General features: G+C 45.3%; 1 protein-coding gene across 8 annotated transcripts in view; it reads right to left on the reverse strand.

Moving 5' to 3' along the window:
- Positions 1–350: 350 nt before the first annotated feature.
- The window catches only part of TSC2 (TSC complex subunit 2), an 80,480-nt gene continuing 53,860 nt past the window's right edge, over positions 351–26,970 (reverse strand). The window contains exons 2-34 of one of the 8 annotated variants that reach the window (XM_057398111.1): positions 26,553–26,677; positions 26,307–26,450; positions 25,949–26,086; positions 25,638–25,741; positions 24,773–24,854; positions 24,016–24,171; positions 23,589–23,705; positions 22,840–22,962; positions 22,445–22,551; positions 21,664–21,817; positions 20,827–20,949; positions 20,375–20,509; positions 19,755–19,944; positions 19,226–19,319; positions 18,853–18,955; positions 18,361–18,455; positions 15,811–15,942; positions 13,992–14,156; positions 13,216–13,368; positions 12,963–13,075; positions 12,027–12,248; positions 11,214–11,429; positions 9,558–9,626; positions 7,236–7,396; positions 6,405–6,904; positions 5,527–5,602; positions 4,624–4,710; positions 4,201–4,387; positions 3,003–3,142; positions 2,717–2,795; positions 2,106–2,197; positions 1,736–1,834; positions 351–1,423 (exon numbers count right to left, since the gene is read on the reverse strand). In XM_057398111.1, the coding sequence (XP_057254094.1) occupies positions 1,256–1,423; positions 1,736–1,834; positions 2,106–2,197; positions 2,717–2,795; positions 3,003–3,142; positions 4,201–4,387; positions 4,624–4,710; positions 5,527–5,602; positions 6,405–6,904; positions 7,236–7,396; positions 9,558–9,626; positions 11,214–11,429; positions 12,027–12,248; positions 12,963–13,075; positions 13,216–13,368; positions 13,992–14,156; positions 15,811–15,942; positions 18,361–18,455; positions 18,853–18,955; positions 19,226–19,319; positions 19,755–19,944; positions 20,375–20,509; positions 20,827–20,949; positions 21,664–21,817; positions 22,445–22,551; positions 22,840–22,962; positions 23,589–23,705; positions 24,016–24,171; positions 24,773–24,854; positions 25,638–25,741; positions 25,949–26,086; positions 26,307–26,450; positions 26,553–26,672 (4,644 nt within the window). In that variant the 5' untranslated portion in view covers positions 26,673–26,677 and the 3' untranslated portion in view covers positions 351–1,255. Of the gene's footprint in view, positions 1,424–1,735; positions 1,835–2,105; positions 2,198–2,716; positions 2,796–3,002; positions 3,223–4,200; positions 4,388–4,623; positions 4,711–5,526; positions 5,603–6,404; positions 6,905–7,235; positions 7,397–9,557; positions 9,627–11,213; positions 11,430–12,026; positions 12,249–12,962; positions 13,076–13,215; positions 13,369–13,991; positions 14,157–15,810; positions 15,943–18,360; positions 18,456–18,852; positions 18,956–19,225; positions 19,320–19,754; positions 19,945–20,374; positions 20,510–20,826; positions 20,950–21,663; positions 21,818–22,444; positions 22,552–22,839; positions 22,963–23,588; positions 23,706–24,015; positions 24,172–24,772; positions 24,855–25,637; positions 25,742–25,948; positions 26,087–26,306; positions 26,451–26,552; positions 26,680–26,970 lie in introns of those variants that run through there. The other 7 variants (XM_057398106.1, XM_057398105.1, XM_057398109.1 and 4 more) reach the window with 7 other exon arrangements.

Here is a 26,970-nt window from a genome sequence, read left to right on the forward strand (position 1 = left end):
GAGTTCCCAAACGGCCCTGCACAAGCTCATAGCATCACTTTGTCCCCCTCGCCTGTCGCTTCACAGTTCCGTGTGCAGATTGCACTTGTCTTCATCATCTCCATCTCAAGGGCACTGCTGTTGGTTGTTACCAAAGAGCCACGCTTCCCATGTAGTCATAACCCAGGAGATGAAGTACTCACAGTATAGTCCAGCTTACACGGTTCTTCCATTTGGTAGTGTAGTGTTTGGTGACCATCTTACCACAAGATGAGCTACATAATCCCATTCCTCCTGTACATGTGGCTGAAAGGAACCACTTGTGACCTGCTTCAGTAGCTGAAGGCTGGGGAGGAGAGACTGTCACAGGCAAAACTCAGGCAGAGATGATGCCCCAAGGCATGTTAATAGTCATTCAAGAAGGGATTAACCAGGTACACAGAGAAGGGCAAGAGTCAGTCACCTCCAGTACTGCTGCAGTGGAAGCCCTGCAGCTGAACCTAGAAAGCCAGTCAGCCCCTTTATCACAAGTGATTCCCAATACAGCCCCTTCATAACAGGTAATTCCCAGTCAGCCTGTTCATTTCCAGTAATTCATGGCCCAGTGCTCTGCTGTTCTGCTGTGGCAAGTGGTATCCACCTCCCTGCTTTGTGTTACTCCTGGTGCCAAAGCCATTTCTGGTGAATGAGGGAGGGTTTGTTGTGTATCTCTCTCTCAAAATGGAGACAGATCCTTTGGGATTAAAGCAGCATGTCTGGCAGGTCACTGAGAACCCAAGTTAACTTACCAGAGCTGGCAGCAGAACAAGTCTGAGCCTGAACAGTTCAAGTGCTGAGAGGCAGCGAGGTCTGGGATGGAGCTGGGATTCCGGGGTGCTTCAAAATAGTGACTGGATTTTCAGTCCTTCACATTTCATTCCCTATAAAGTCATCAAAATTCCCACGATTTCTGCACCTTTCCCTATGGGATGAACTGCAGAATATACCTGCCTGCTTCCCACAGCCACTGGTGTGGAAGGAGCCCAAAGAAAGGTTCTGCATCAAAGGTCCCATCAGGGATGGAAGCCTTGAAACAGCTCAAACCAAATCAAACCAGAACACGAGGAGTTGGTCCTTTCCTGGAGCATCTGCTGGGGCTACAACGTCCTCCTGTGGGGTTCAAGGCCGAGTCCACATGCAAGCAGCACAGCCACGCTGCGCCAGCCAAACCCCGCTCCTTCACGTCCAGGTAAAACTCTTCCTGCCTCATCCATCCCAGAACAGATCCCACTGGGATCTACACGAACTCCGTGAAGTCATCCACCGAGGAGATGAGCCGCTTCCTCTGCCCGGTCTCGTAGGTGGCTGGAGGATCCTGCGGGATCTGGGGAGGGGGCTTTGTGGGAGCAGACGGATGCATCTGCAGGGGGAGGCCGGGGCTCTGGTACTGGGTTTCCTCACGTAGCTGAAAGCCAAAGGAGAACAGATGAGCTCCATTCTCTCTGAAACTCTCGCCCCCTCCATGTGGATAGGGCAGGACACCCTGTCCCTCCAGCCCTCGCACGGTGCTGAGCTGTGTCCAGGCATTAGGGTTCTCAAACCCCTTGCTAGCAGGAAAGCTGAAAACTCAACCAGTCCAAACCTACACCTACACAAGACCTGGAGTCTAACCTGCATCCACATACTCCTCCTCCTGTTCAGCAAGTGTTGAGCTGGTTTTATGTGCCTTACTTGTACTAAGACTCTAGAGCCCAGTTGTGACCAGTGCTTTACTCACCCGGTGCCTCAGCCTCTTGATATGACGGAGCCTTGCAATCCATTTGGATGGGTAGGTGTCAGTGGGGTTGGATCGACTGTGATGAACCTGGGAAGCCATCTGGGAAGGGAAGGGAGAAGCGGGCAAAGAGAAGAGGCACATTAACATCACCACCACACTAAAATGAGCAGAGTGTTTCAGTACAGTCTGACAGCAGCTGAAACACAGCTCGAGCTGTTTTAAGTGCCAACTTCGACCTAAAGGTTGACAGCAGTAACTGAAGCAGAAAACTTACTTATTTGCTTCAGCCCTACTCATTCCCTGGGAAGCTGGTGATGGACCAGGACACCAGCTGAAAGCCAGAAGGGCTGAGGGAGCTCAGGGTACTCACGTTGGCGTGCAAGGCCATCTGACGGGCCACGAATGGCAGGTTCTTATCAGAGATGATCTTGGCAACACTCGTGTCTACAAGACCTTCCATGTCTTTGTTTTAAAAAGGTAAGAAAGAACAACTTGTCAGACAGTTAAGAACAAGGCAAAGATTGTCAGTAACTAAACAGATCATATAAACCTGAGGGGTTGCATCACAGAATCCCCATCAAGCTCCACAGCTCCAAATGTTTCGGTAAGAGGAAAGCAGATGCCCCTGCAGATCACTGCACCAGCACTGACTACCACAAAGTCATGAGCTGTTTCCATGTATCAGATCCTGCAGTCCTGGGAAGGGCAGCAGAAGCTAAAGCCACAGGGACCTCGACCTCATACCTCTTCCAGTATTCCCAAGCAGTGGTTGAAGGGACCTGCTCTACTCTGCTGGCGCTTTGCCTTAAGCTTAAAGCTAGTGAGTGGTACAGTGGGAAGACGCATGAACAGGACAGAGGCAGACAGACTGGTTTCTCCTGGAAGTTTTCCCTTGTGAAACACAAACCCACTGCAAAGCAAAGGCAGTTACTGCCCAGCAACACAGGAAAGGCTGAGAACAAAGGCTAGAGGGATTCCTACCTTTCCGACACTGCAGCGTCACCAGGTTACAGTCATAGTCCAGTGGTGTGATGATAACGTGCACAAAATTGAACTGACCCTGAGGAGAAACCAATAAAACAGTCACATACGCTTCACTGGCAGCCACTGTGATTCCTGTGAGTGCCGTGAACACACATGGGAACACACCAAGGCAAATAACCTCCATTCCTGATCAACACTATGCGTTAAGGTAACACACGAGATGAAGGTTTCACAAGCAGCCACGTGCGTGCTTTACAACACATCAACAAGTAAAATGTGGTACCTTTATTGTTCCCAGTTTAAAGTCTTCTCCAGAATCATTGTAAACGATGGAAACAAAATCATTCCCAAGGTGCCTTTTCTTGTCGCAGCGGTATTTATCCAAGTCCTTTGTGGGCATCAGAGTAGCAATGTGGAAAATGGCTGGAGAGGGAACAGAAACATCCTTAGGCTGGCCTGGCAAGCAGTGCTGCAGGCAGCAATGGTCACCACGCAGCACTTGTCTGGAAGACAAAGTAGTACCACACCACAATAATAATTAACAATAGAAGCTGTGCTTCCTCGATTGCTTTGTCCCCATTTGTGATACCTGCATCCTGTCCCATTGGATTGCTCCAGTGGTGCCTGGAGCATGGACCACACTGGCCAGGGAAAAGGCAGCCTCTGAAAGCTCTGCTCTTGCCAGGTTTTAGGTACAGCCTTGTCTAGCACAGGCTCAGAGTGAATTAAGGGCCTGGCTTTCAGCATGTGTCTGATGCATACTGGAAGAAGAGTTTTCATCAAGCTGGGGTAGGTTTCCATCTGATCATAGAAAAACAGGGGTTGCAGGAGTGCTTCTGGGTATCTTTTCCAGGACCACAGTAGCGTGGTGAGTGGAATCTGCTTTGAGGAGGAGGAGTTACATACCTTAAACCAGGACTTCCCCTAATTGAGCCCTGCAAAGCACCAGGGCTGCAACGCGTAACCTGCAGCTGCACCACTGAAGCACGCTAAGTACGGTGACTGGGATGCTTAAAGCTGTAGGGAATAACTTGGGAAGTTTATTATAGCTTGCTGGGTCCTGGATGACACCTGCACTGCAGTTAGGTGCAATTAGCAATGACCATGACAACCTTCCTGCTTTCAACACTGTTCTTCAGAGAAACCATTAGCAGAGTGTTCACGTGTACACACACCCTCAGTTAACAGCCTTCAGAGCAGCTCAAGAGCAGCTTATTCTACAAACCTCTACCCCAAACCATGTCTGCCTTAGTTTAGAAGTGGTGTAATTGGTTTCTTAAATAAGGTAGGTATGCACCTCTCCCAAAACTTAACACATGGCTTGCAGAGATAGATACCAAAGAGAATGGGAGGAGATCAGAACCTCAAGTTATCATCTTTACTACATCCCTCGAAAGGGAACAGCTTGTAGAAGGCAGGTCAGCTTTAAGATGAGAAGAGACAGACTATCCTTCCACTTCCAACTTCTGGAGCCACCTTACCTTGCATAATGTCATCGTGCCAACAGTAGGTGAACTGTCCATCCTCCCCACACACGTCCAGGCCACCGAGGTAAATTTTGTCTGGCTGACAGTCCTTGAGCTCAATGAGCTTCCCTAACCCCGTCAGGAATTCTGTATAGCGATAGGATCCGTGTTCATTTGACAGAATGGCAATTTCATTGTTGCTCTAGAAGAGAAGAACATGGGAGTCCCACATGGAATGTTAAAAGCACTCAACCAGCACGAGTGAGCAGGTTATTGTCTTCCTAAAAGGGCTCCACGAAGGCACCGATTCTAAGTGCATAAAACTAAGGAAAACCAAGGCTACTGCAGGAGCAGGACAAACCTCAGCTGGAGCAGTGGTGCCTGGCTTTCTGCTGAGATGGAGCCATTAAAGGATTGATGCATCTGCACACAACTCACCTGCCCTTCTCCCACGTAGAGCACTGCAATCTTGTGTGTGTCGTAAGAAGGGATTTGATCCAGGAGCTGCACTGATCTTTCAAAGGTCTGTGATCCAAACATAGGTCACATCGTTAGCAACTCGTTTCCACACACCCACTGCTCTCCCCTAAAACCCCTCCAGACAAGGCCAGCACAAAGCACAGATTCCTGACCATCAGTAATGTCTTCCTTAATCAACACTGCCCTACCCTGTTCTGCCAGGGCACCATCAGTCCAAGGCACAGAGCAGTGCTCTACAGCACCTGGCACCACGCTTGCTTGGTTTTACACCTCAGATGACACCTCAGATGAGATTAATCTGGCAGACTCCACGGGTTATAGATGCACTTGCCATGACAAATTACATCCCATCTTCAGTGAAGCTCCAGGCGTGGAAACTGGTCATGAAAAATGATCGTATCTCTTGCTCTGAGGAGCACTTTTAGCACAAGGCATCACCTCACCGAGGCTGCCTCCTGCCCGACCACTGAGCCTAAAGTGAGGAGAGGCCTGTGGTGTTCACAGGAACCCCATTCCAGCTCTGCCTTTCCAGGAAGTTTATGACTCATACGACCACAGAAAGCTTTCTGGCCACCCCCAGGTACACAAAGGGCTGACAGGTTTGTTTGGTGATGTTCTGCCAATATCACACCTCAGGTTCAGTTTTCATCCTGCACTCCATACCCACAAATCATACTGCCTTCTGGCTGGGACTCCCGATTCAATCCAGAGCCATAAAGCAGGAGCCCCCAGGACTGGGGTACAGATAATCCCCTATCTGTTAGTGGGAACCAGCAATGTTCAGTACTGTCGTTTATGTTCAAAGGAAGTAATGAGGGTAGAAAAATTACCTACAAGAATAAAGAGAAAATCCTTGCCTACCTCATTTGGCAACAAAAGGGGCTTGTTGTTTTCATCACCAAAGAATGGGGAGTGGTACAACTGCAAAAACACAAAGCTATGGGAGAGAGGGGGAGAAAAAGTCCTGTTACCATCAGAATTAAGTCAATTTTGATCTGTGCTATGTAAGAATGTTATGCACAGAAGAAAAAGAGGAGCAATTAAAATGCTAATGGAGTATTACTCATCTTCTAGAAACACTGTAGGTGCCTGGACTACCTGCAGTTTGTAATAGACCCCTGTCAGAACAAACAAGGGTTATGTCAAACAGTGCCAGCTGCACAGATTCCCATTCAAAAGGCAAGCACTGCAGAGAGCAGAGGAGTAGGAATGCTTCTAGACTAGCACAGAAATGATTCTACATTTGCATTTTCCAGCCCTCCCCAAAATGAAGGCTGTCTCAATGCAATTCAGGGCAACTGCCAATACTAAAGCTCAAAAGGCAACTATTATACATAACCCCATATTTCCCTTCTTCTTAGTATTTTGCACATTGTATTTCTTGAACTGCATGACCAGTAATTCATCCTGTTCACAGCAAAATTAACCCCAGGTTACCTGCAGTCAAGCCACACGTCCGTTTGGACCCTAAATTTGGATAGAATAAGGACATGAGGAAACTATCTATCTCTTTCACCATTTAAGAGACCTGTTTCCGAAATCACAAGGTTAACTTGGTGGTAGTGGGCTCAACGTGTCTGTATTAGTTCCTGAAAAAAACAGGTAATTAACCTTTCTTTTTAATCAGATACTGTTCTGTAGATCCCCACAAACCAGCTGACTACTGCAAACCAATCCAGCCGTGGCCACAGCAACTCTGAGTTCATCGTTTCTAGCTTCAAATAAGCCCCTCCACGTACCTTGGGTTTATTCCAGGTACTTTCTCAGCATTGGAGGCTGCTGTTCTGCTCTTGAAGGCATCTCTCTCGATCCTCTTCCCCCTCCTTGATGGGGCTGAGTCAGAGATGGTGTACCCTCGAGGCCGGAGCCCAGATGGAGGAGGTGAGGTGACAGGACCGGTGCCATCCAACCCACCCGACCCTGTCACTCTGGTGTCCTCCCCCTTGCCCAGCCAACTGCCCAGCCCTTCCCCTTCCAGGTTCCCAGACTGAGATTTTGATTTCACTTCCGTGCTCAGCCTCCTCGTTACTTCTCTGCCGTTGGCATCTTTGAGGACCTCCTGCAGCGTCTGTAGCTCTGGGGAAGAACTGGACTTGCTGAGTGGCTGGGATGGCTGGAAGGAAAGCTCCTCCAGCGTGCGGCCGTCCTCCGAGGGCAGGACCCTCCCGATGGGAATTCCACCCTCCACCAGGTCTTCAGACTTCAGAGATTTTTCTTCTTGGCTCGAGGTTGAGGAGGACTTAAAGAGGGAGAACAAAGATGAAGGGTTTTCCTGATACTCAACAGGAACCCCCTGACACTTCCAATGGGAGATGAGCAGAAAGGTGCCAAGTAGAAGGCACTGCAGTTGAGGGCCCTGCATAAACCGGGTCTCTGCTGCTGCTGCTCTGCCTGCAGTCCCTCACAAGCCACCCAAACTCTCAACCATAGCTGCATGTGCATTTTGGTATCAACAGTGATGTCTTACAGAGGGTGTCAAGAAGGACCCAGCTGAACACAGACAATTCTCCTGTATGGCTAAGGATGGGGCTGTCCTACAGGACAGGACAGGATACTCTCTTTCTCCTTACCCTGCTGTAAGACTCCTGGGGTTTACCAAACCTTTCCTCACTCAGGACTTGTTCAGAACATGAAGTATCAAGGTCTTCACTCTCCGGAGACTCAGCTGGGGACTCGGTTTCCTTCAGCTCCATTTCTGAGGGGCTCCCCTCCTCCAGCACCACCGCTGACTCTATGGAGACACAAGGCAGGAGAACTGAAGCTTGTGGAGAGGCACAGACCAGCAGGCCCCCATCCTCTCCTCTGAAGTACCAGCCTTTTCCCTAAGGGATTTCAATGGAAGGCCACATTGAATGAGTGCTCTGGGGCTTTGATTTCTTGCCATGTCAGACTTGCTCCTGGTTCCCCTTTGGTATGGAATAACCGATCACCTCACAGCAAAGGGCTGCATCTGCTTTGGTCAAAATAAGTGCTGTTGCTTCCAATTGTTACTGATGGGACAAGCAGGGGACAGAATGAGGAAATGGGACCTTGTACATCAATGCTTGGTTATCAGGACAGACAGGAACTACAGAGATGTAAGAAAGTACAAGACTAGCATTAAAGTTCATCATTATCAAGGCAATGAAGACATCACTTCTATGCAAGTGTGCAAAAATGAAGTTTTTCTCATACTGAAATGCAATGCTCCTGTGCCATGTAGTGGCCTAGAAGGAGATTTAAGGTTTTACTAGGAGCCATTTGCTTCAGTTGAGCAGTTTTCCTAGTATGTCTCAACAGAAGCAAACCAATTCAGCACTGAACATGTGAAAGGACAAGAGAGCAAGAGTGACACGTGCACTGCAGCACTACTGGGAAACCTGCATGTGGCATCTGATCAGACAAACAGCTCGTGAAACCACACTAAGAAAGCTCCTTGGAAGCCCTGCCTATGGTGGAGGAGGTTAGCACAGCAATTATCCTTGTCTCTACTCCAGGCAGTGACCCTGACCACAGGGATGAGTCTGACCAAAGGCTCCTCTTGGCCTTGCTTTTTTGTCCTGAGGAAAAGGCTGGAGAACAGGAGGCTTCCCATTACGCACACAAGGGACTGGAAGACCAATCTGAAAGGCCAAGATTTGTTTTCCAAAGTAAAATTAAAAACAAAATTAGCACACACACACAAAAAAAAGAAAAATCAGCAAAATTAAAAGAATAAAATAATAGGAAAAAAAAAAGGCACTAAAGCAGCTTTTCCTGGATTGATTTCAGCTCGCAGGACCAAAGTTATTTCAAAGAAGCGATTAGGAGTTAGCATTGCACACACATACCTTCTAAAGAAAACAAACCAAACTAAACCAACAAAAGAAACCCCCAAACAGCGTGCTGATCTGGTTAGCTGTCCAAGCCAGAACACACCTGCACATACCCAGTGTTTCCAAGCTTCCCCAGCTCCTCCAGCACTGCCAAATTGCTGGGGTTTGGAATGATGTGAGCCCTGGCTAATTAGTCTTTAGGTGGGAAGAGAATAACAGGAGCAGAGAGGAAAAGTGCAGGAAAATATTTTACTGCAGCATCTTTGTGTTGCTTTAAGGGTCTATGGCAACAACCAGCAGTTAACAATACCCTGCTGCTCTACAGAGAATTTTCCAGTGAAGGAAAGGCGGCCGAAAGTCATTTCAAGCCTCTAATTAGACTCACAAAGCACTGCAGATTAGCAAAGCAATGCAGGTGTTGTGCTCATGGGGTTTGCAATTTGATCTCCACTTCATTTAATTACAAAATCAATTTTCCTGAAGTGGAGAAAGATTTTACACTGCTACAGAGCCTCCAAAAAGCAGGAATTTAGGAGGTTTTCACCTGAAATGTATTGTTATTTTTTATTTAAAGAGCGTTTAACCAGCATCTGTTGTAGCATCAAACTTTATATGTATATCAGATATATATATCAGCTCCTTTTATCTTTTCTGTGTCCAATTCTGATGGATTCCTGTGGGCTGAGTAGCATGGGACTTCATTTCAGGGCAGCTTGTCCTGCAGCACATTATGCTATTCTCAGAAGTGGGAGCTTTTCCATTTAGCAGAACACAAAAGCCAATCGTCAAGTGAAGCTGAAAATAAGTAATTCAATTCCTGTGACATTTGGACAGCTCATTTCCCACTCCCAGCCCACCCCAGCTACAGCTCAAGTTGCTTTAAGAAATTGTCTGCACTTGCAAATGTTGGATCTGGCTTGGACTTCTTCATGCTAGTCAAGATCCCATTTGTTGAGAGTAATGAGACTGGGGACAGACAGGAGACATGGAAGGGGAGGATGAAGTATGAGGGATACATTTGCTATGAATCAGAGGTGTTCTTCTATGGCAGTACTTTTTAACTTTTTTTTGTGTTTCCTTAAAGATATATAAATATACCTGCCCAGGATATGCTCCTGTGCAACTTCCCTTGACAACTGGACTGGTACATGGAAGAGAAAGAGGCCACTGCAAAGGGAAATCAAGTGAGCAGCTACATCAAAAGGAAGGAGAGACTATATGAAACAAAAAAATAAAAGTAAAAAATTAAAAAGCACAGAGTTTAAGATGTAACCAAGAGCCCAGTTTAAAATAAACAAAGGAAGAAACAAAAACAAAGGAAAGAACAAGCTGGGATAAGCTCACTAGATGCCAAAGGGATATTTTAAAGGGTACAAGGTCTCAACATGAATAAGGAGGCATAAACACATTCAAACAATGCAGACTGGAGCTGCTCCCTTTGAAGAATGCATCTGGGGGAGTTTTAGAAACAGAAAACTCCTCGGTGATGCCCCAGCACACGCAGGAAACCAGCCTGAGCTTTTCCTGAGCTACACACTTCCAGCAAAGGATCCTTTCTAAACCCTCAGTATGGATACGCTTCCCATAGCTTTAACCTCGAAAGAGGAAGAACAACATGCACATGACAGTCTGACAGCAATGCTTCTTCCAAACACCCATGGACCAGCCAGCCCTGGCAAGTCTCCTGTTGAAGTTTTGATAACCAGAATGCAGCCAAAATGATGCTCTCAGGTTGCCACAGGAGTGGCACTGAGGTGGGAGCTTCTGTCAACTTATCAGTTAGCACCTACACACCACAAATTCATAGTGTTCACAAATAAAAGTGTTCATTGATAAGCATTTTAATGCTGGGTTTTTTTAAGGTAGTAATTTGATTTTGATTCTAATTTTGTGGTTACACATCCTGAAATCCTAAAATCATACCCTGCCCTGTTTAAAACAACCCCAAAATCCAGCTTTTTTACCAGATTTCCCAACCATCCATACCATTGATGGCACCTCCCCTAAAAAGCCTTGTCTGCTGTTACCACTGCTAGGTTTTGATAGTGCTATCAGTGCCAAGAGCCTCAGTGTTAGATGCTGATAAGAGCTCTGAGGCAGGGATTATATCCAGCTTTAAAAATCACAGCTATGGGCCAACACTAACCTCAGCATTAACAGCTCTTCTGGAAGTGAACTAGCACCAAAGTCAATACAGCCCTGGCCACTGTGTTAAAACCATCAAAAGAAAGTCAAGTGATTCAATTGCACCTAAGGCTAAATGCTCCTTTAAAGAAGTGAATAAATCCACAGCCAACAGGATCTGCATTCTGCTCTCTCATGCTGTAGGTTCTCCCAGGGACCTAGAGCTCTCAGTGCCCTCTCAAACTCCAATACTGAAGACAAATGGAAATGGAAACGCTGCATGGGAAGATCCATCCACACATGGGATGCCCAGATCAGCCCCAAACAAGTGGAAGAGGGGGAAAAGTCAATGACTTTGTTCATTTTCATTTGGGAGACAGCATAAAAACACATTACTCCTCCAAAGAAGCTGCAAGAAAGAGAGCTACTTTTCTGATGGAACATCACAAGCAAGGAGGAAGGGAATTTTTTCCCTGAAAATCTGGGACAAGAACAAATTCCCTTTCTCACTGCTGTGTTATTCCTCCTGCTACCAACTTTACTGTTCTAAAGCCCTGCAGTAACTTCAACACGCTTTAAAGAGGGTAGGGACAGCTATGCTGGGCACACTACTGGCCTGACATCTCTCACCTGTGTTGGAGCGCTGGAGAAGCGATGGTTTGGTTGTCCCAGTGGCCAGGCTGGAGGAGGGGACAGAGAGGGATTTATACAGAGCTGTTTCTCGGTGCTCTTTAAATCGCTCTGCCGCCATGAGTGCATTCGAGAGCTCTTGCAGGGGCATATTGTTGATATCTGAAGAAAAGGGACTGAGCGGGTTCTCCAGACTCATCAGCCAGCTCGTGTTACCTGGAAGAGAGAATCAGGGAAGGGCGTTAACTCCCAGCTCCAGGAAGTTTACAGCTCACATCAAAGAGAGCCCTAACTGCGTTGGATTTTGCAAGTAAGAACCAAACCAGACCAAGCTCTCGGTTCTCCTGCGTTTGGAGAACCACTTCATTAATGCTCTGTTTTCAGTAAGGAAGTGCTCTGGACTTCACCCCAAGCCCTTCAAGAAACCCTCCTTACTACAGCAGATTCCCAAAAGACATCCAAAACACTCAGGTATTTTAATTCATGATACCAGGCCAGTTATTTCCTCAGGAGGCAATTTTCAGCTGATACAGACAAGTCCCTGTGAAAATGGGAAATGCAAAGTAGGGTCATATTACGTGGCTGTTTCTGTAACAGTACTTAATATACAAATTGAAGTCTTTGCTTCAATCTTTTCACAGGTCTTTTGTAGATTAAAACCACGAAGAAGTGGTTTCAAAGAATCAAGTATCAGCTGTATTAGTTTCAAGAGGCAGGAAACAGTGAAGAGATCTGTTTGTGACTAAATACAGCTTTTCCTTCAGGCTCTGGTTTGGAGTGAGAGGAGCTCACTCCACACTCAGGTGAAGATACCTGTGGGTCTGCGCACCAGGATTTCTGCCCAGCCCTGTGTCAGCAGTGGGACGTACGCAGCCAGGTTTGCTTTTTCTTTCTGCAGAGGTGTCTGTGCAGCAGGATTAGTCTTCTCTGAGCGAGATGCAGGAGCAGCAGCACCCTGTGTCCCTTGGGAAGCCGAACCACTGGGAAAATGGGAGGCCGAGCTGTCTAAGGCACCAACACGTAAGGCATGACCACCTGGTGAGACAGACATGAGACAGAAGGGAGAGCCATGCTGAGTTAGCACTGAGAATATCTCACTAGTAGTAAGAACTTAAAGCTATTCCAGGAGCTGCATGCACAATACTGGGAACTGTCCTGGTTTTGGCTGGATAGAGTTAATTTTAGAAGCTGGTAGAGTGCTGTGCTTTGGGTTTAGGATGAGAGCAATGCTGATAACACATTGATGGTTTAGTTATTGCTGAGCAGTGCTTACCCTAAAGCCAAGGGCTTTTCAGCTTCTCATGCTCTGCCAGTGAAGAGTCTGGGGCACAAGAAGCCAGGACAGCTGACCCTGGCTGGACACAGGGATATTCCAGACCACAGGACACAGTGCTCAGGCTATAAACTGGTTCTTAATTGCCAGCTGGGTTTAAACCACAACAGGAACCCAAGAAAACTTAACCTCCTATGTGTTTCTTCTAAACCAGGAGGTTAGATAAACGTAGGTGATTCTCATTGCCAGTGCTCCCCACTTCACCCATCCCCAAAGCTTTCCTGCAAGGAGAGGGAAGCAGGAGGAGCAGCACCACCCCTGAGGCCAACAGCTGAGCTACCTGCCCTCTATTAAATACCAGACAGGTCCAGACTCTCAAATCAGTTTAGGCACAGCTCTCTTCAGTAGGCACTTGGACATTTAAGCCTATCACACAGCTCCAGAAATGGCAGTAAGACTCCAGGGTAGGAATTTACCAGACATGGATCGGACTCTGTTGCGAGAGCTTCTGCAAACCTGCTGCCCAGCTTGAGATTCCAGTTTTGCTGGAGCTTCTTTTGTTTGTCTCACTTGCAAAACAGGGTCTGAGCTGTGGAAAAAGAGGATGTTGATGATACTGAGAGAGGAATTAGTCATGCTAGACAAGTAAGACTCTTCTGATCGGAGGAAAATCAGTGCTTTAAGAGATTTTGTTAAGTGGGAACATCTAGAAATGGGAGTGAAAATTACCTTGATTCTGTGCTACTTTGGAGCTCTCCAGAGTCTAGGCCAAGCAGGGACCTTGTCCCCGTTCCAACGCTTGTAGTGATGGTCACCAGCTTGTTACCAACCAGCCATGTCTTCGTTCTTCCTCCCGCCAACAGAAACTCACCCACAGGAGACCTGGAAACACACTGGTAATGAAGACAACAGAGAACAGAGCCTACACAGATGGCTTAGTTCATGTTACTGTGCAGGAGGTGCTGCCTGCTTTCCTTCTTTATACAGCATTTTCAATGTATCCTCTGGTGGTTCACATACACGTTATCCATCAGGATGAGGGATTTAATATCAATTGATAGTAGTACTACAGGACACACCTTACAAAACAGCTTAGTTCAGTCCTGGACACATCACAGAGCAGAAGGGAACAAGCCTTGTCTGAGCTCTGTGTCTCCTTCTGGGAAGGGCTAGCAAGAAAATTCCATTCCCTCCCTTTGAAGCCAGCTGGCATGACACTCAGGTCTGCAGCAACGACTGATTCTGCAGCAAGGAGAGGGAGCAAAGCACTGCTCACAGACAGCGTGCCTTCAAGGCATCTCCTTCTGGAGTTCAAGGCTGAGGCAAAGGCTGGTTGGCTCCAATGGACTTCTCTCATCTAACCTCATGTTTAGCCAAGTCAGATTTTATCTGCGAGTAACAGCTTTGGAGCCTGGGCCTGCCAGAACATCCAATGTTCCACTAATAATGAGAAATATAAACCTCAACAAAAGCCATCTCTCCCATTGTCCCAAACTGGCCCCTACCTCTTAGGCACAGCAGTGAAGTTTGAAAACACGTATCGAGCCATCATATCCAGACAGGTCTCTGTGAGCTCCAGGTGGAGATTCTTTAAGTTGTCATCAGCCTGAGCCATTGAGTTTTCATCTGCAGAGCCCAGGCTTGAGCTGGTGATGGAGGTTTGTATCCGACTAGAAGAGAATGTTTCCAACTGACACATCACACTGCCAAATGCTTGTCCCTGTCACCCGAAAGACAGCGTGATGCAGAACGACCTGAGATACATGCATGTGCCAGATCAGAGAGGTGGCCAGACCTTAAACCCAGAGCATCATACAAACAGTTTGGCATCGGCCTCATGTTGTGCTTCACAGATTGTCATTGCAGAAAGTGTATTTTAGCTTGAGAGACTCAGAAACGTTTCAATGTCCACCAGCTGACTTGGCCAAGCCAGTGCTCTCTGATGTTGGTGGCCCATGGGCAAGTGCACCAAGCAAATAGTAAGAGGCAGCACCATGCTTTGAGTTCACTACTCTATAGTAAGGGCAAGCGTCCCATGACCTGCACAGTTCCCCAGGCAAAATGCTGCCCATGAGCCATCAATCAGGGCACTCCAGACTTCACTTTATGATCCTGTGGTTTGCTTTTTTCTCTGTTGCACACCTTTCACGTATTGGTTTTTTTTCCTCCAAATTCAACAGCGATGTAAAACCTGATTTAACTTGAAACAGAAAAAAATTGCACTCTGAACAGGAAACTGGCATGGGAATAGAGAGCAGCTCTGCCTTCAGATCAGCCAAGTTAGCAATGCAACTGTAACAACTGCAGTATATCATAAAGACAACTCCTTAGGCCATCATAATACAAGCTTAGCTGAGGTACAGCCAAATTTTTTATGACGTGGCAACTTCTTTGGCATCATTAAGGGTAATTACATGAGCTTTCAGTTGTCACCATTTCCATATAAATACAAGAGAAGAAAACACCTAATAGATTAATGGGGATATAAGAGAATGATGTGCCAGAATCATACTCACAACTCAGTGCCTTTCCCCCAAACACCATACAGTTTAGTCAAATATAAACCACAGAAAGCAAAGTCCCACTGACAGCCACCCTTAGAGATGAAGGCACAAATCTTCAGGTTCAGATTTTAAACCAACGTGTTACAGCAGCAGTTTAACACTCAAGGGAAGTGATCCAGGAAAACGTTTTCAAAACTAGAACAAACTGTTTCATCTTTCATGTGAGCAAATCAATGGTTGGAATCGAAACTTGTTTGCTTTAGTCATGAAAGCAGTCGTTTTGTACATGCTGAGCATACATCTCATGGCATCACATTTCCATCAGCTCCCATTGCCTCAAAGAACAAATCCTAAACTGAGGCCAGAACTACTCCTAGTCTGGGAGGAGGGCCTGGATGTAACTTTGCACAGTATCAAAAGCCTCTCCTGGTACAAGTCACTGCTTAGAAGGCTGAAGTTTTAACCAGGACTCTCACTTGCACAGAATGCAACCTTTTTCCTTTCTTATTCCTTTGGTGTTTTGTTGGTTTGGTTTTCCCCCCTTCACCGTCTCTACTTTGAAAAGAGAAATTTGCTAAAGCATCAGAGAATAGGGCAAAGTCACCATACAGAGCACAGGGTATGATGCCACAAGCCCTTAGCCAGCATTGGGAAGCCATGGGATATCCATGACACCAAAACCTTTGTCTGTAGCTAAGGCCAGTTTTTTATCGCATACCAACGTCATGCAAGCATCCCACATGCAAATCCACCCTCCCTTGCAGTAAAATTTCCAAGTGCTGAGATGCTCTTGGATTCTCCCCATTTAAAGTGCCTCTACCTGCGGACCACATGTTCAGACACACTGATGCTGCGGGATCGGAAGGCATCAACTGCAGAGGATTCTTTCAGCTCTTTCACTGGAGGAGAGTTATTCAAGCCTTGCTTTGCATTTTTGGCTAGTCTTAAACTACTAGGTGGAGAAGCACCAAGCCCCAAAAGAGGTCACAGGAAGGGAGGAAATCATTGTAGGGATGTAGGTTGAAAAGTCACAGGTCACAGGGTCAATATTGGGGGATCCCGGAGGGTGATGGAAAATCAAACAAATGCCAAAAAAAGGAAAACACAAATTAAATTGTACAAACAAGCAGCGCTGAAAGCATTAAAAAGACAAAACCACAATTCTGAAACCAAGGTTTTAAATGTGCTGCGAAACAAATGAAATTAGTACAAGTTAAAACAAAAACCAAACTGATTGAAATGACAGTTGGAATACTGCGCTGTTAAACAAAGGCAGGAGCACCTGAAGGCTGGTTAGGCACCAATGTGTGAAGTCTGAGTTTTGTGCAGCTCAACCACCTCGTGTTGCCCCAACTCACTGCTTCAGCACAGCTAAAAACCTGATTACTTCCAGAGACCTCATCCTAAAATGCTTTTACCAATACAAGGAGACCAGCTATTTCTACCTCTGTTAGGCCTGGCCCAAATCTGAGCTTCTACCCTGAATCACACAACACCCAGGACCAGTCAGACACAAGGGGAGACTCAGCCCATCTATACACAACTGCACAGATCAAAGGGCAAGAGGACAAAAATCCTCTTGCTGTTGCTGACTGTGGGATGCTTTTCTGTCCAACAAGCTATCTTATTTCAGGCGGCTCAAGGTAACCCACTTGACTTTGAACTGGAACAGAAAGATAAGCCTTTACGCCATCAGGTGCCAACCACATGTGGGAGATGACAGCAATTAACACCTAAGAGGCACTTTAATTAGCACAGCTGAGATGCATGCCTGCCTGAGTACTAATTTGGATCTCCCAGCTGGTTCAGCAGTTCACATCCCCATATGTGAAATGCAGATACTCATTTAACCCTTCTGGCTCTTTCTCAACATGATTTATTTGCTGTTCCCTTCAGTGAATTGTTACCTTTCAGGTGGCCACCTGGAGGGATCAGAATTTATTTGGCCTTCCAATGACCTCTGAGAGATCACTTTTGGCCACAGCTGGAGATGTGACTGCAGAAAGCACAGGCTCATACCCTGCTATAATCACTACACCAACATCATTGGGAACCGTTGGGATCTTGGATCTCCTGCAACACCCAGCACCTCAGCCAGGGCACTGAAATACTTATTCTTTGGGCTTAAGGAGTGGAATCAAGCACACCAGCTTCACAAGCAAGGAAACAGGTATCTGCTTCAAGCCATTTCCTCTCTCTTGGACACAATCCAAGTTCAGCCAGCCCCAGAGGCAGTGGCATCAGCAGTTCTGGTATTTCAGGTTGCTGCCTGGGTACAGCCCACACTCCTTAGCAGAGATTTCTGTGGGAAGTGATCCAGCAGCATTAGCAAAAGCCTTTAGATACAGTAGTATTCCAACCTGGTAAATTTAACAGGTTTTGGGGGAAAAAAAGGAAAAAAAAAAAAGATTAGTTGAAATTTTAATTTAAGAGACGAGTGTCAAAAGGCTTCTCTTCCAAGTTTCTGAATGAAAGAGGAGAAGATGGGAGAGATGAAACACAAAACAGGGTTTACAGCTATAGCATTAGGGCAGGGATGGTGTTTCTTCATTGCAAGATACTCCTTGAGCCTTGCAGTTAAAGTAGAGGCACTTTCCCCAGGGTGCAAATGCCACTGTATGCTTATGCACGTTAACACTGAAGCAAGTTAAGTGAACCAATTTAGGCAAGCCCTCCAGGTAAAAAGGACATTAGAGAAACCCTGAATGCCTGCCAAGCACTATTCTCCTATCCTGGCAAATGTTACTTTCAAAGATTGCTGGTTAAGATATGCTCTGACTTCTGAACACATGAAGCTTTGCTTCAAACTGACATAATGGTTTGAGATTCAAAAGAAGGACCAGGACACCCAGATACACAGAAGGCAGCTGTCTGCCACCCAAAACACTTGACAGATAACACTATGGGAAAACACAGCACTGGCTCTCTCCATTTACACAGGCTGCTAATCGTAATGTCTCTGGCAACCATTTAAGTAGTGGTTAGAGTTCAAGCATCAAAAGCAGTCAGCACTATGAACAGGTATTCCATTACTCCTGGTAGCGCTGTACTGACACACATCAACCTGAAAGAACTGTTGGTTTTCAAAAATTAACAACAAAAAGCCTTACACCTTCCTGCAAAGGTTTACAGAACAGCCAGCGATGCCCTCTTACGGACTAGCAGACTGTCAGCTTGCTTTGATTCCAGCTTCTTACCAACCTATGTTTGTCTTTTCCCAATCCCCTGACCTAAAGAGGTTTACTTTGCTTGCTTAAATGCACTGTCAGATTTTGGATGACTAGACCCAGCCTCCTTCAGAAAACACAGGGAAGGGTGTGAGGACTAGAACAGGGAACACAAGACCCTTCTGGAGTCAAATATAATTTACCTTTTTGGCCTCTCGTTCAGGCTTGTACTGCGAGCCCTGAAACTGTCCTTCTCAGGTGTGTCATCAAAGGAGAGGAGGACGTTTGAGCGCAAACCCTGCCGACAGAGACAAACAGGTCAGAGTCAGAATGGGCAGGACGAGCAGCTGGAAGACTGCAGTGATGCAGAACTCATAGTCAGCTATAAAAAAAGATGCTGAGCTGAGGCGCTGGCACAGGGTGCCCAGAGAAGCTGTGGCTGCCTCATCCCCGGCAGTGTTCAAGGCCAGGTTGGACACAGGGGCTTGGAGCAAGCTGCTCTAGTGGAAGGTGTCCCTGCCTGTGGCAGGGGGCTGGAACTGGATAAGCTTTAAGGTCCCTTCCAACCCAAACGGTTCTATGATTGTGTGAAGTTTCCTAGCTTCAAAGAGAACCTTTAATCTCTTCAAACCATTATTTTTATTAGAACAGCATAATTTGTATTAGATACTGTTTGAATCAGTAGTGTCCATTACCTTTGTAATAAAGGGGACAAAGTCCTTTCGGAAGGGAAGGCGACACCGGATGAACCACATCGCTATCACATGATGGGCCAGACAAACGATGTACTGGTTAAACCTAAAACAGCACAGAGATAGCCACAGAGTTTAACGCTGCATTATGATGCCATTCCACCACTGAACAGAAGGGTTTTTCAAGCTGAGAAACTGTAAGCATAAAGACAATACCCTCAAAAGTTCTGTTGGAGAAAAACAAGTATTTCACCCAAGGTGAGTATGCCCCTTCTTCAGAAAAAGCCTGGAGATACCAGAATGAGCAATATCCAATAAATAACCTTGACCCAAGTACTACAAATAAAGCATGTCTCATTCTCTTAATTTTACTTACTTAGAAGGGTTTGTGTATGGTAGGGAGATGGCGAACACACTGGCATACTGCTCTGCTGCGAAGTTCCTATAGAGGTGAGGCAGCCTGGCTAGAGCTGGAATAGATCAAGAAGGAAACCAACATGGGTGAGGCCTGAACACAAACTATTCAATACCACAGTTCAGCTTAATTTGAATTGGCTTGTTTCTTTCAAACCATCAGCTGATAGGGAAGTTAAAATCGAGTTATAATTTCATGCTGTTTAAGTTATAAGCAACAAGGTGGAGAAAGCACCTTCGCATTTCCAATCACTGCATGGCTGTACTACACAAAGCACGACCCTCTAGTGTGTGCCAGTGCTTTAAATAGAAAACCAGGAACAAGCAAGAGATGATCAAACATTTTTATGTTGAAGATGGTGCAAAGGCATCATGAAAAGCCAAGAAACCCTTACAATGCATTCCATATGACTGACACAATCAAAACGCCCGTACTCAGCGCAAACAACACAACTATAGGAGGTCAAAAGTACAAGAACATTACAACTCACTTGAAAGAAATTCCAAGAGGGGGATTGCCATGTTGGCTGTAGCAGAAATGTGGGTTAATTTGACTATTAAGACAGGAAGTGCCTTTATGATGATGTCGGGCATCTCGACACTACAGACAGAGAGTGCCACAACGCACTGGTTTGCGCAGCGGTAAATGAGACCGTGTTCCAGGCAATACACTATTTCACGCTACAAGAGTAAAAGAGAAAGAAAAGCCATGATACAGGGGAAGAGAAAACCCCTGAGTAACCATCTCCTGGCTTCAGACAGCATTTCAGAATGGCTTGCCATGTATCATACCACAAGGCCTGTATGGTGCGCATGAATTCAAATCCAAAATGCACTGACACAGAACCCTACATAATGCTGCATATATTCCAGGCTAAAATCTTAAGATGGGACTTTAATCAAGTCAGTATTTTAGAAGTTAAATAACTCAGTTTCTGATTAAACAGCATTTTTATGTTCAGCGGGTTCTTCCAGCAGATGGTGAAGTCACCCAGCAACCTGCAAGAGGGCGTTACCTTGCACTTAAGTCTCCTAACCAGCATGTATGAGAAAATGCTCTATTATACATGATTTTGCCCTGTCCCCCCTCACCCTCTTACTTCCCCCCTACCTGTTTAGCTTTGTCCAGATAATTATGGTAAGATATTAATGCTGTCAGTACTGGAACAACAGCCAGATGCAAATCCGTGCGAGAAAAGCCTTCTGGGGTACCATGGAGCCTGTCAGTAGTCTTTTTGTCTGTGAGCTGACAGATCACACAGTAAGTTAGAATGCCTCACACTAAATACACACTCTAAAAGACAACAGATATGCACTGCCTATAGCTCCCCTTTTACATGTCTACATAAGTACAAAGAGAAAGAACACTCATTATTACCTACTTCTGTACCTAAAGCAGCCCTCACAAAGAGGGAAGGTGAGTGAGGATTGACAAACAGCATGTTAATCTTAAACGTATTAGACTGAATGGGAAAAACAAACCAAAACCCCAATCAACTCTAACCAGCTCTCAAGCAAACTAAGGATCTGGTGACTGTACATCAGTAGGGTGCATGGCATTACCATGTAGCTCAGTGCAGAGGCCAGAAGGTCTATGTTACAAGGGGAGGTTAAAAATAGCACTTTATAACGGAGGGATTCAGGTAATTTGTTGAGGACCAACTTCAACACCTTCCAGTCTGTCTCCTGGAAAGAAAGAAGAAATTAAGGTGGAAAATTTTGGTACGATTTCAGTTCAGTTTGAAAGCAAGACCAATCCTCTGCCATTTCTCAGGCAGATGTTATGTCTTGCCATGATAGCTATATAAAAAGAGGTGGCATTTAGCTGTCAAGTTACTTCCTGTCTGTCATCCAGCTCTAGGTGCAATACTGGCACCACAAACTGGAAGGCAACTTGTACCCAGATCTGCCTGAGCTCAAAAAGACAGAGCCGGAAATCAGTTCTCCCAGCCATTAGCACAAGTTAACTTCCAGAGCAAGACAACCTCAGCATATAACTAAGGCCAATACAGCACTAATGAACAATTTATATTTACAGTTTACAAGCAACTGGAATACTTACCAGTCCTCAAAATGCTTCCAAAACTTGCAGTAGGAGGGTTTTAGTTTCAAATGTCCTTTCAGAAACAAGAGGACTCATTTGATCTTTGATAACACACACTTTTTGCCCTTGTCTGCTCTGAAGCAGAGTGCCATGAAAGCTTTGCTTAGTTTCTGAAGATCTGAACTAGTGCTCCCACTGCTGGTTGTAAAGCTATATGATTACACACAGATTCTGCCCAAGGAGGATTTACATATTGCTTTCCAGGTGTTATTTAGATACTCCGGGATAGAATTCTCTAGCCAGCTGGTTTAAATGGACACAGTTCATATGAATTGTGATATTAAAAGTGGACATACTTGCTTCAAACACTGCAGAAGGACGCCAAAGACCATGGAGTAAGGCAGATGCCCGATACGAATGGTGGTGTTTTGGGAAGGCACACTGGGGCTTCCGGAAGGCGGAGAGAGCGTACCAGTAGGCTTCTTCTCAGAAGTCCTCTTCTCTGCTTCTCTACAACATGGAAAAGGAGAACAAAACATGTAAAATGCATGTAATGTCAAATCAAGATCGGAACAGCCTATTATTCATGTGACCTCCAGTGCTAGCCTATCTGGTAGCCAGTTTAATGACCAAACAACACTATAAACTGCATTTTCAATTAAAAACCACAGGACTGACAGTAGACAGACAGCAATGAGTCAGTTTGGTCAGGTTAAGGATATTTCCACCCAGACCCATAGCAAATTCAGAAAGATCTCTTTTGGGGCATGTTACCCAAAGCGTTTCAGACCAAGCTATAGCATTAAAAACAGACAGATTCATACAGATCACTGAAGCAAACCTCAATGTGAAAACTGGTTTGAGGAGGGAAACTGCAAACGTTTTGGTGAAGTTTTGTGAGCAGGAACAGAAAATTCACATCTCATTGAGAGCTCTGTAGGTAACTGATTTGTAAGAATAATTCACTGATGAGTTACTGAGACAATCCTAGGCTGTAACTATAAACTGTGTACGGGCTGATACAACAGGATTGGGAAGAATTAGAAAAACTGTGGATTGTAGATGGACCATTAAGCCCATGCAAAAGTATCAAATAGTTTGGAAAACAGCTTTTGCTTAATGCAATGAGAAACCTACACAAAATCACACAGACAGTAAGGGCTGAACCTCACTGCCCCATCCTTGTTGGAAAGACCAAGGCGGTGGAGGGAGTCAGCTCGAAGCATCAGCAGGAAATCAAATACCTGTAACAGAGAAGACATTGGAATCACTCAAACCCCAAACCCATGGAATACTCTCCCACCTCCCCATGTGATACTTTTGCAAGTACAAAGAGGTCTTTAATAGATGTGTGGCTAGGTCTGTAGGAGGCATCAATTCTGGTGTTACAGTACATATACATACTTTTATTAGCCAAGAAACACTTCATTCTACTTCTGGCAAGCTCTAGAGCACACATTCCCACCTGCCTCCCACAAATTGCAGCAGGAACATGCAGCTCTTGACCTGAAAGCACAAGTTACCTCTCATACCTGCAATCTGATGCTGCTAGCAACAGCAAGGCTGTATGCATATATATAGTGGCGCTGGACATGGTGGATCAGCATCTCATACACCCGCATTGCGTGGCTGGAGGGTAAGCTGTAGAGTTTAGTCTAGAGGGGAGCAGAAACACAAATCAAAAGGCAGGCTCATGCTTCCATTCAGAAATGTTCCCTGCCTGTGGCAGAGGGACTGGAAGTAGATGGTGTTTAAGGTCCTGTCCAACTCTAACTATTCTATTCTATAAATGTGTATTTGCACTAAGAATTCAAGAACAACACAGCAAAAAATTGCTCCTGAAAGCAAGCTGAACAGATGGCTCCAAGCAGAACTTCTGCAGAGGCTCCAGAGCAACTCTGCCCAACTCCAGAAGGGCGCTGGCTGGGACAACCAGCTCTTCACAACTGCTTAACCGTATCTCAGAACACGCTACCCAAACACAACGCATCTATTCAAGGTTATGAACCACTCCCTTTCTGCTAGTTTATGAACACATCTACCCTCCGCACATGGAAATGTGCTCACAGTCACTGTACAAGGGAAATTAAGCAAATGAAACATTTAGCAAACAGTGACACAGTACCCAAAAGCAAAAGGAATGACCAAACCAAGAGTTAAAGTATTATGTGGGTGAAACAAAAGGCAAAATATTTAACAGTGGGAAAGTAGTTATCTAAAAAGCCAAGTCCAGCAGAAGACTGCTCTGAAGAAGACATGTTTAATGCTCTGCAGCATTTACCTGAAGAATTATCAGGAGTCCAAGAACTGCTGTCTTGACATCCTCCAAAGAAGCTGAATATGACAGCAAGTCCCTCTCTTCCAGCTCAGAAGGAGATGAGAGAGAATGTGCAGCCACCTTTTGAAAAGAAAAGCAATACATTGTTTAAATCTGTGACAAACCCTTCCTTGATTTCCATCCTGGAAGGTCAGGAAGGACCACAGGAAGTCATCCTTGCTGGAAATCTGCAAGCCCTTTCAGGTAGCTTAAATGTGCGTTGCTAAAGCTCTGCACTTTAGACCTGCATCCTCCAAAATCCACCAGTTTTACAATATCCTGCTCAGCCACACAACTGGTAACAGTCACGGGTTAGTCTCCTCAGCCACAGTAAGAGGATGTGACAAAAGGTGTGGTGATGCTACTGACAACTGGAAAAGCTCTGCCTCACCTTTTCTATGATATCAAGCAAGCTGTTGAAGTGATGTGTGTTGCAGCCTTCAGCCAGGTCTACAAGTAGCTGAGTGGCCAGTTTTCGGACCTGATGGTCTTTATCCTCTGGAATGTGAGCCAGCTGAGAGATCACAACCAAGTTTATCAGCTCCTCCTGCAAGAGGACACACCTTAATAAGCCTTTGCTATCTGCTGTTCAGTCAGCACGTTCAAGAGACAAATCATTACAAACAAAAGAACACTGATATCAGGTTTACTCCTCAACTGTTTGGTTCCTTGATTTTTCCTCTCCCCTCCAAATACTTAAGACTTTTGCTGCACTTCAATGCTTTGGTTTTCATCTATCCCACTGACTTGATAGCCCAGGCTCAAACAGATTGTTGAAAGAGATTTCTAGGCATAGCGTATTTTGAGAAAGAGAGGAAACATGCAGCAGCATCATGTTTTCACAAATCTTGAGGGAATCCAAGCAGCACCTCCGCTCCTTCCTGTCCTCTGACACTCTGGGTACATTCAAAGAGCTGAAGACATCCCCAGAGCTGAAAAGCATCTTAACATCTCTCTCAGACAGCTTCTATCTTAGATCGCAATTAAACTGCAAGCACCAAGACAAATCCATCTGCTCATGTCAGATTATGTCCAGACCTCATCCTTTTACAAAGCTTTTATACAAATTCTGCATCTCTGCCTCACCAAAGCCTTCCCCACCCACTGAGGATCCCACATCTGATCATCAGAAACAGACAAACACACACCTCATAGAACTGCCTGTTAATACTCAGGACAAAGGACAAGACATCCAGAACTTTAATCCGAACAGCACTACGACTTTCGTTCCTAGAATGGGAAGAACAAGTTCAAGATGAATAAAATACAGCTGCTGATATTTAGGGAAGCGGGGAGAAGATAAAAGGAAGGTAAAACTAGACTAAGAAACTTCCTAAGAGTTAGCACAGTAACAGTTAGAAATCATCTGAGCCTTCAGTTAACATCTCTACATATGAAATCAGATTCAAGAATCGAACCTGGAATCCCAATTCAGCTTTTACTGCTTCTGGAGACCTGTAACTGCTATTTTCCCATTCCAGTCCAAGCTAGGAAGCACATGGAAGAAGCGTAAGTGCTCTGGTGAGCAAATTTAAAGCCACACATACGGCACTAAGGAAGAGCTGCTCTTTGGCAGCATTTCACAGATGAGACAGAAGTCTGTTACTGCTGTATGCTGGTATCTTAGAGCACAAGAATAGTTCCAGCAGCACCAATTTAAAACCAGATAACTTTAATAGCGGATAACCATATGCAATCCTGATGCTGAACACGAAGGTCTTGTTTGGCGTCAGAACTACAAAGTGCTGTGGAATGGAACACATAACTGCCTAAGCTAACTGGAATAGCACCATCCAATGGACATAATGAGAAAAAAAAGGAATCATAAATAGCTCAGTGGAAAGTTTATCTTCCGTTAAACAAAATCCTTTCACATGCTGTGCCCTGGATCTACCATGTTTCTTATCAGCCATTTGCTAACATTAGAACTTCAGAAAACAAAATCATCTAACATAGAAACATAGCAAGAAACATTTGAATGTGGCTTGTACTCACAAAGTTATGATTTCATACCTGAAGAATCTCTCCATTAACATCTGCAGGTTGTGAATCCAGCCATCTTTGGCAGGATGAATGGACTGAGCTCTGTAGGTTATCAAGTTTAATACAGAAGATTCCTTTCACAGAGAGATCAAGAATTTTTTCTTTTAGTGTATAAGCAAATACAATATATCCACTCCCCAGCCCCCACACCAATAATAAGGCTCATACAAGACTTTGCTGTGATTTTCTGGCCGCTTGCTATTTTACGACTCCCCAGTGTGCTAAGTAACAAAACAGATTCAACTGGCAACAAAGGAAGACAATAATATGCAAGGTCTTACTGGTCTCTGATCAGCACATCTTTCCACTAGCTCAAAAAACCTCTCTTCAGAGCCATGGAATTCATTCTGGTCACAGAGTTCTTCTACTGTAGTCAAAAGATCATGTACAATGGACTTAAGTTCTTGGCTCTCCAGACTCTGAAACAGAGACAAAAGCATTCCTAAAAGACTTCTACCTTACCAGAAAGTGCTAGCTTTGAAATGCAAACAGAAAACTCAGTTGAGAAGCACAGAATTGGGCTCAACCTTCACTCAGCTTCAAAGTTCTCTAGAGTGTACAAAGAGGAGATCAATTTGCCAAAATATTTATGGTAAGGTCTTTTGACTGGAAGTACACCAAGACAGGCTCAGCACTCACCTGCAGCTGCTGCAGTAATCGCTCCATGATGTCCAAGAGGATGTCCCACGTTACAGCTTGCAGCTCCTTCCCATACTTCTTTATGAGACGTGTTATGGACAGAACTATCTCATAAGACACAACTGCATTGGGACATGTCATGGCCTGGAACACAAAGCATTTCAGTCAGTTAACAGTTAAGAAGCAGTGATCAGAAACTTTGTATGGGTCCAGATGTACGTCTGAATAAAGTTCCCCCCATCCTACCTTGAGGAACGAAGGCAGCACTGAAGTTGGGGAGTTCTTGAGTGAATTGAGGCGATGAGCACCCCACAGAGCCATCCCAACAAAGAACACAGCTCCTCTCAGCAGCGCTGCATCTGCCATGTAAGCCCTAAGGACAGACAGAAGGGAAGTCTCACACGCAAGGAGTATTTTAACATACAAGCGTCAACAGGAATATGCGCTGTCACTACAGGAATTCAGGTCTGTTATACATCAGAGCTTTGCACAGCAATTTACAAACATGAAAATCATTTAGTACAGCATTAAACAAAGCAAAATTAAATTCAGGAAAGTCAATAAAACAAGCACTTCAGCATCATAACGAGGAAGGAAATTAATTTCTAAGCACCAAAACCTTCAGCTTGTTCTACTGAGGTCAGTGACACCCCATCTATCTCGA

This window comes from Pezoporus wallicus, unplaced genomic scaffold, assembly GCF_028554395.1.
Source record: "Pezoporus wallicus isolate ANWC-B61680 ecotype Strahan unplaced genomic scaffold, APGP_CSIRO_Pwel_v1 contig_6274, whole genome shotgun sequence".
NCBI lineage: Eukaryota > Metazoa > Chordata > Aves > Psittaciformes > Psittacidae > Pezoporus > Pezoporus wallicus.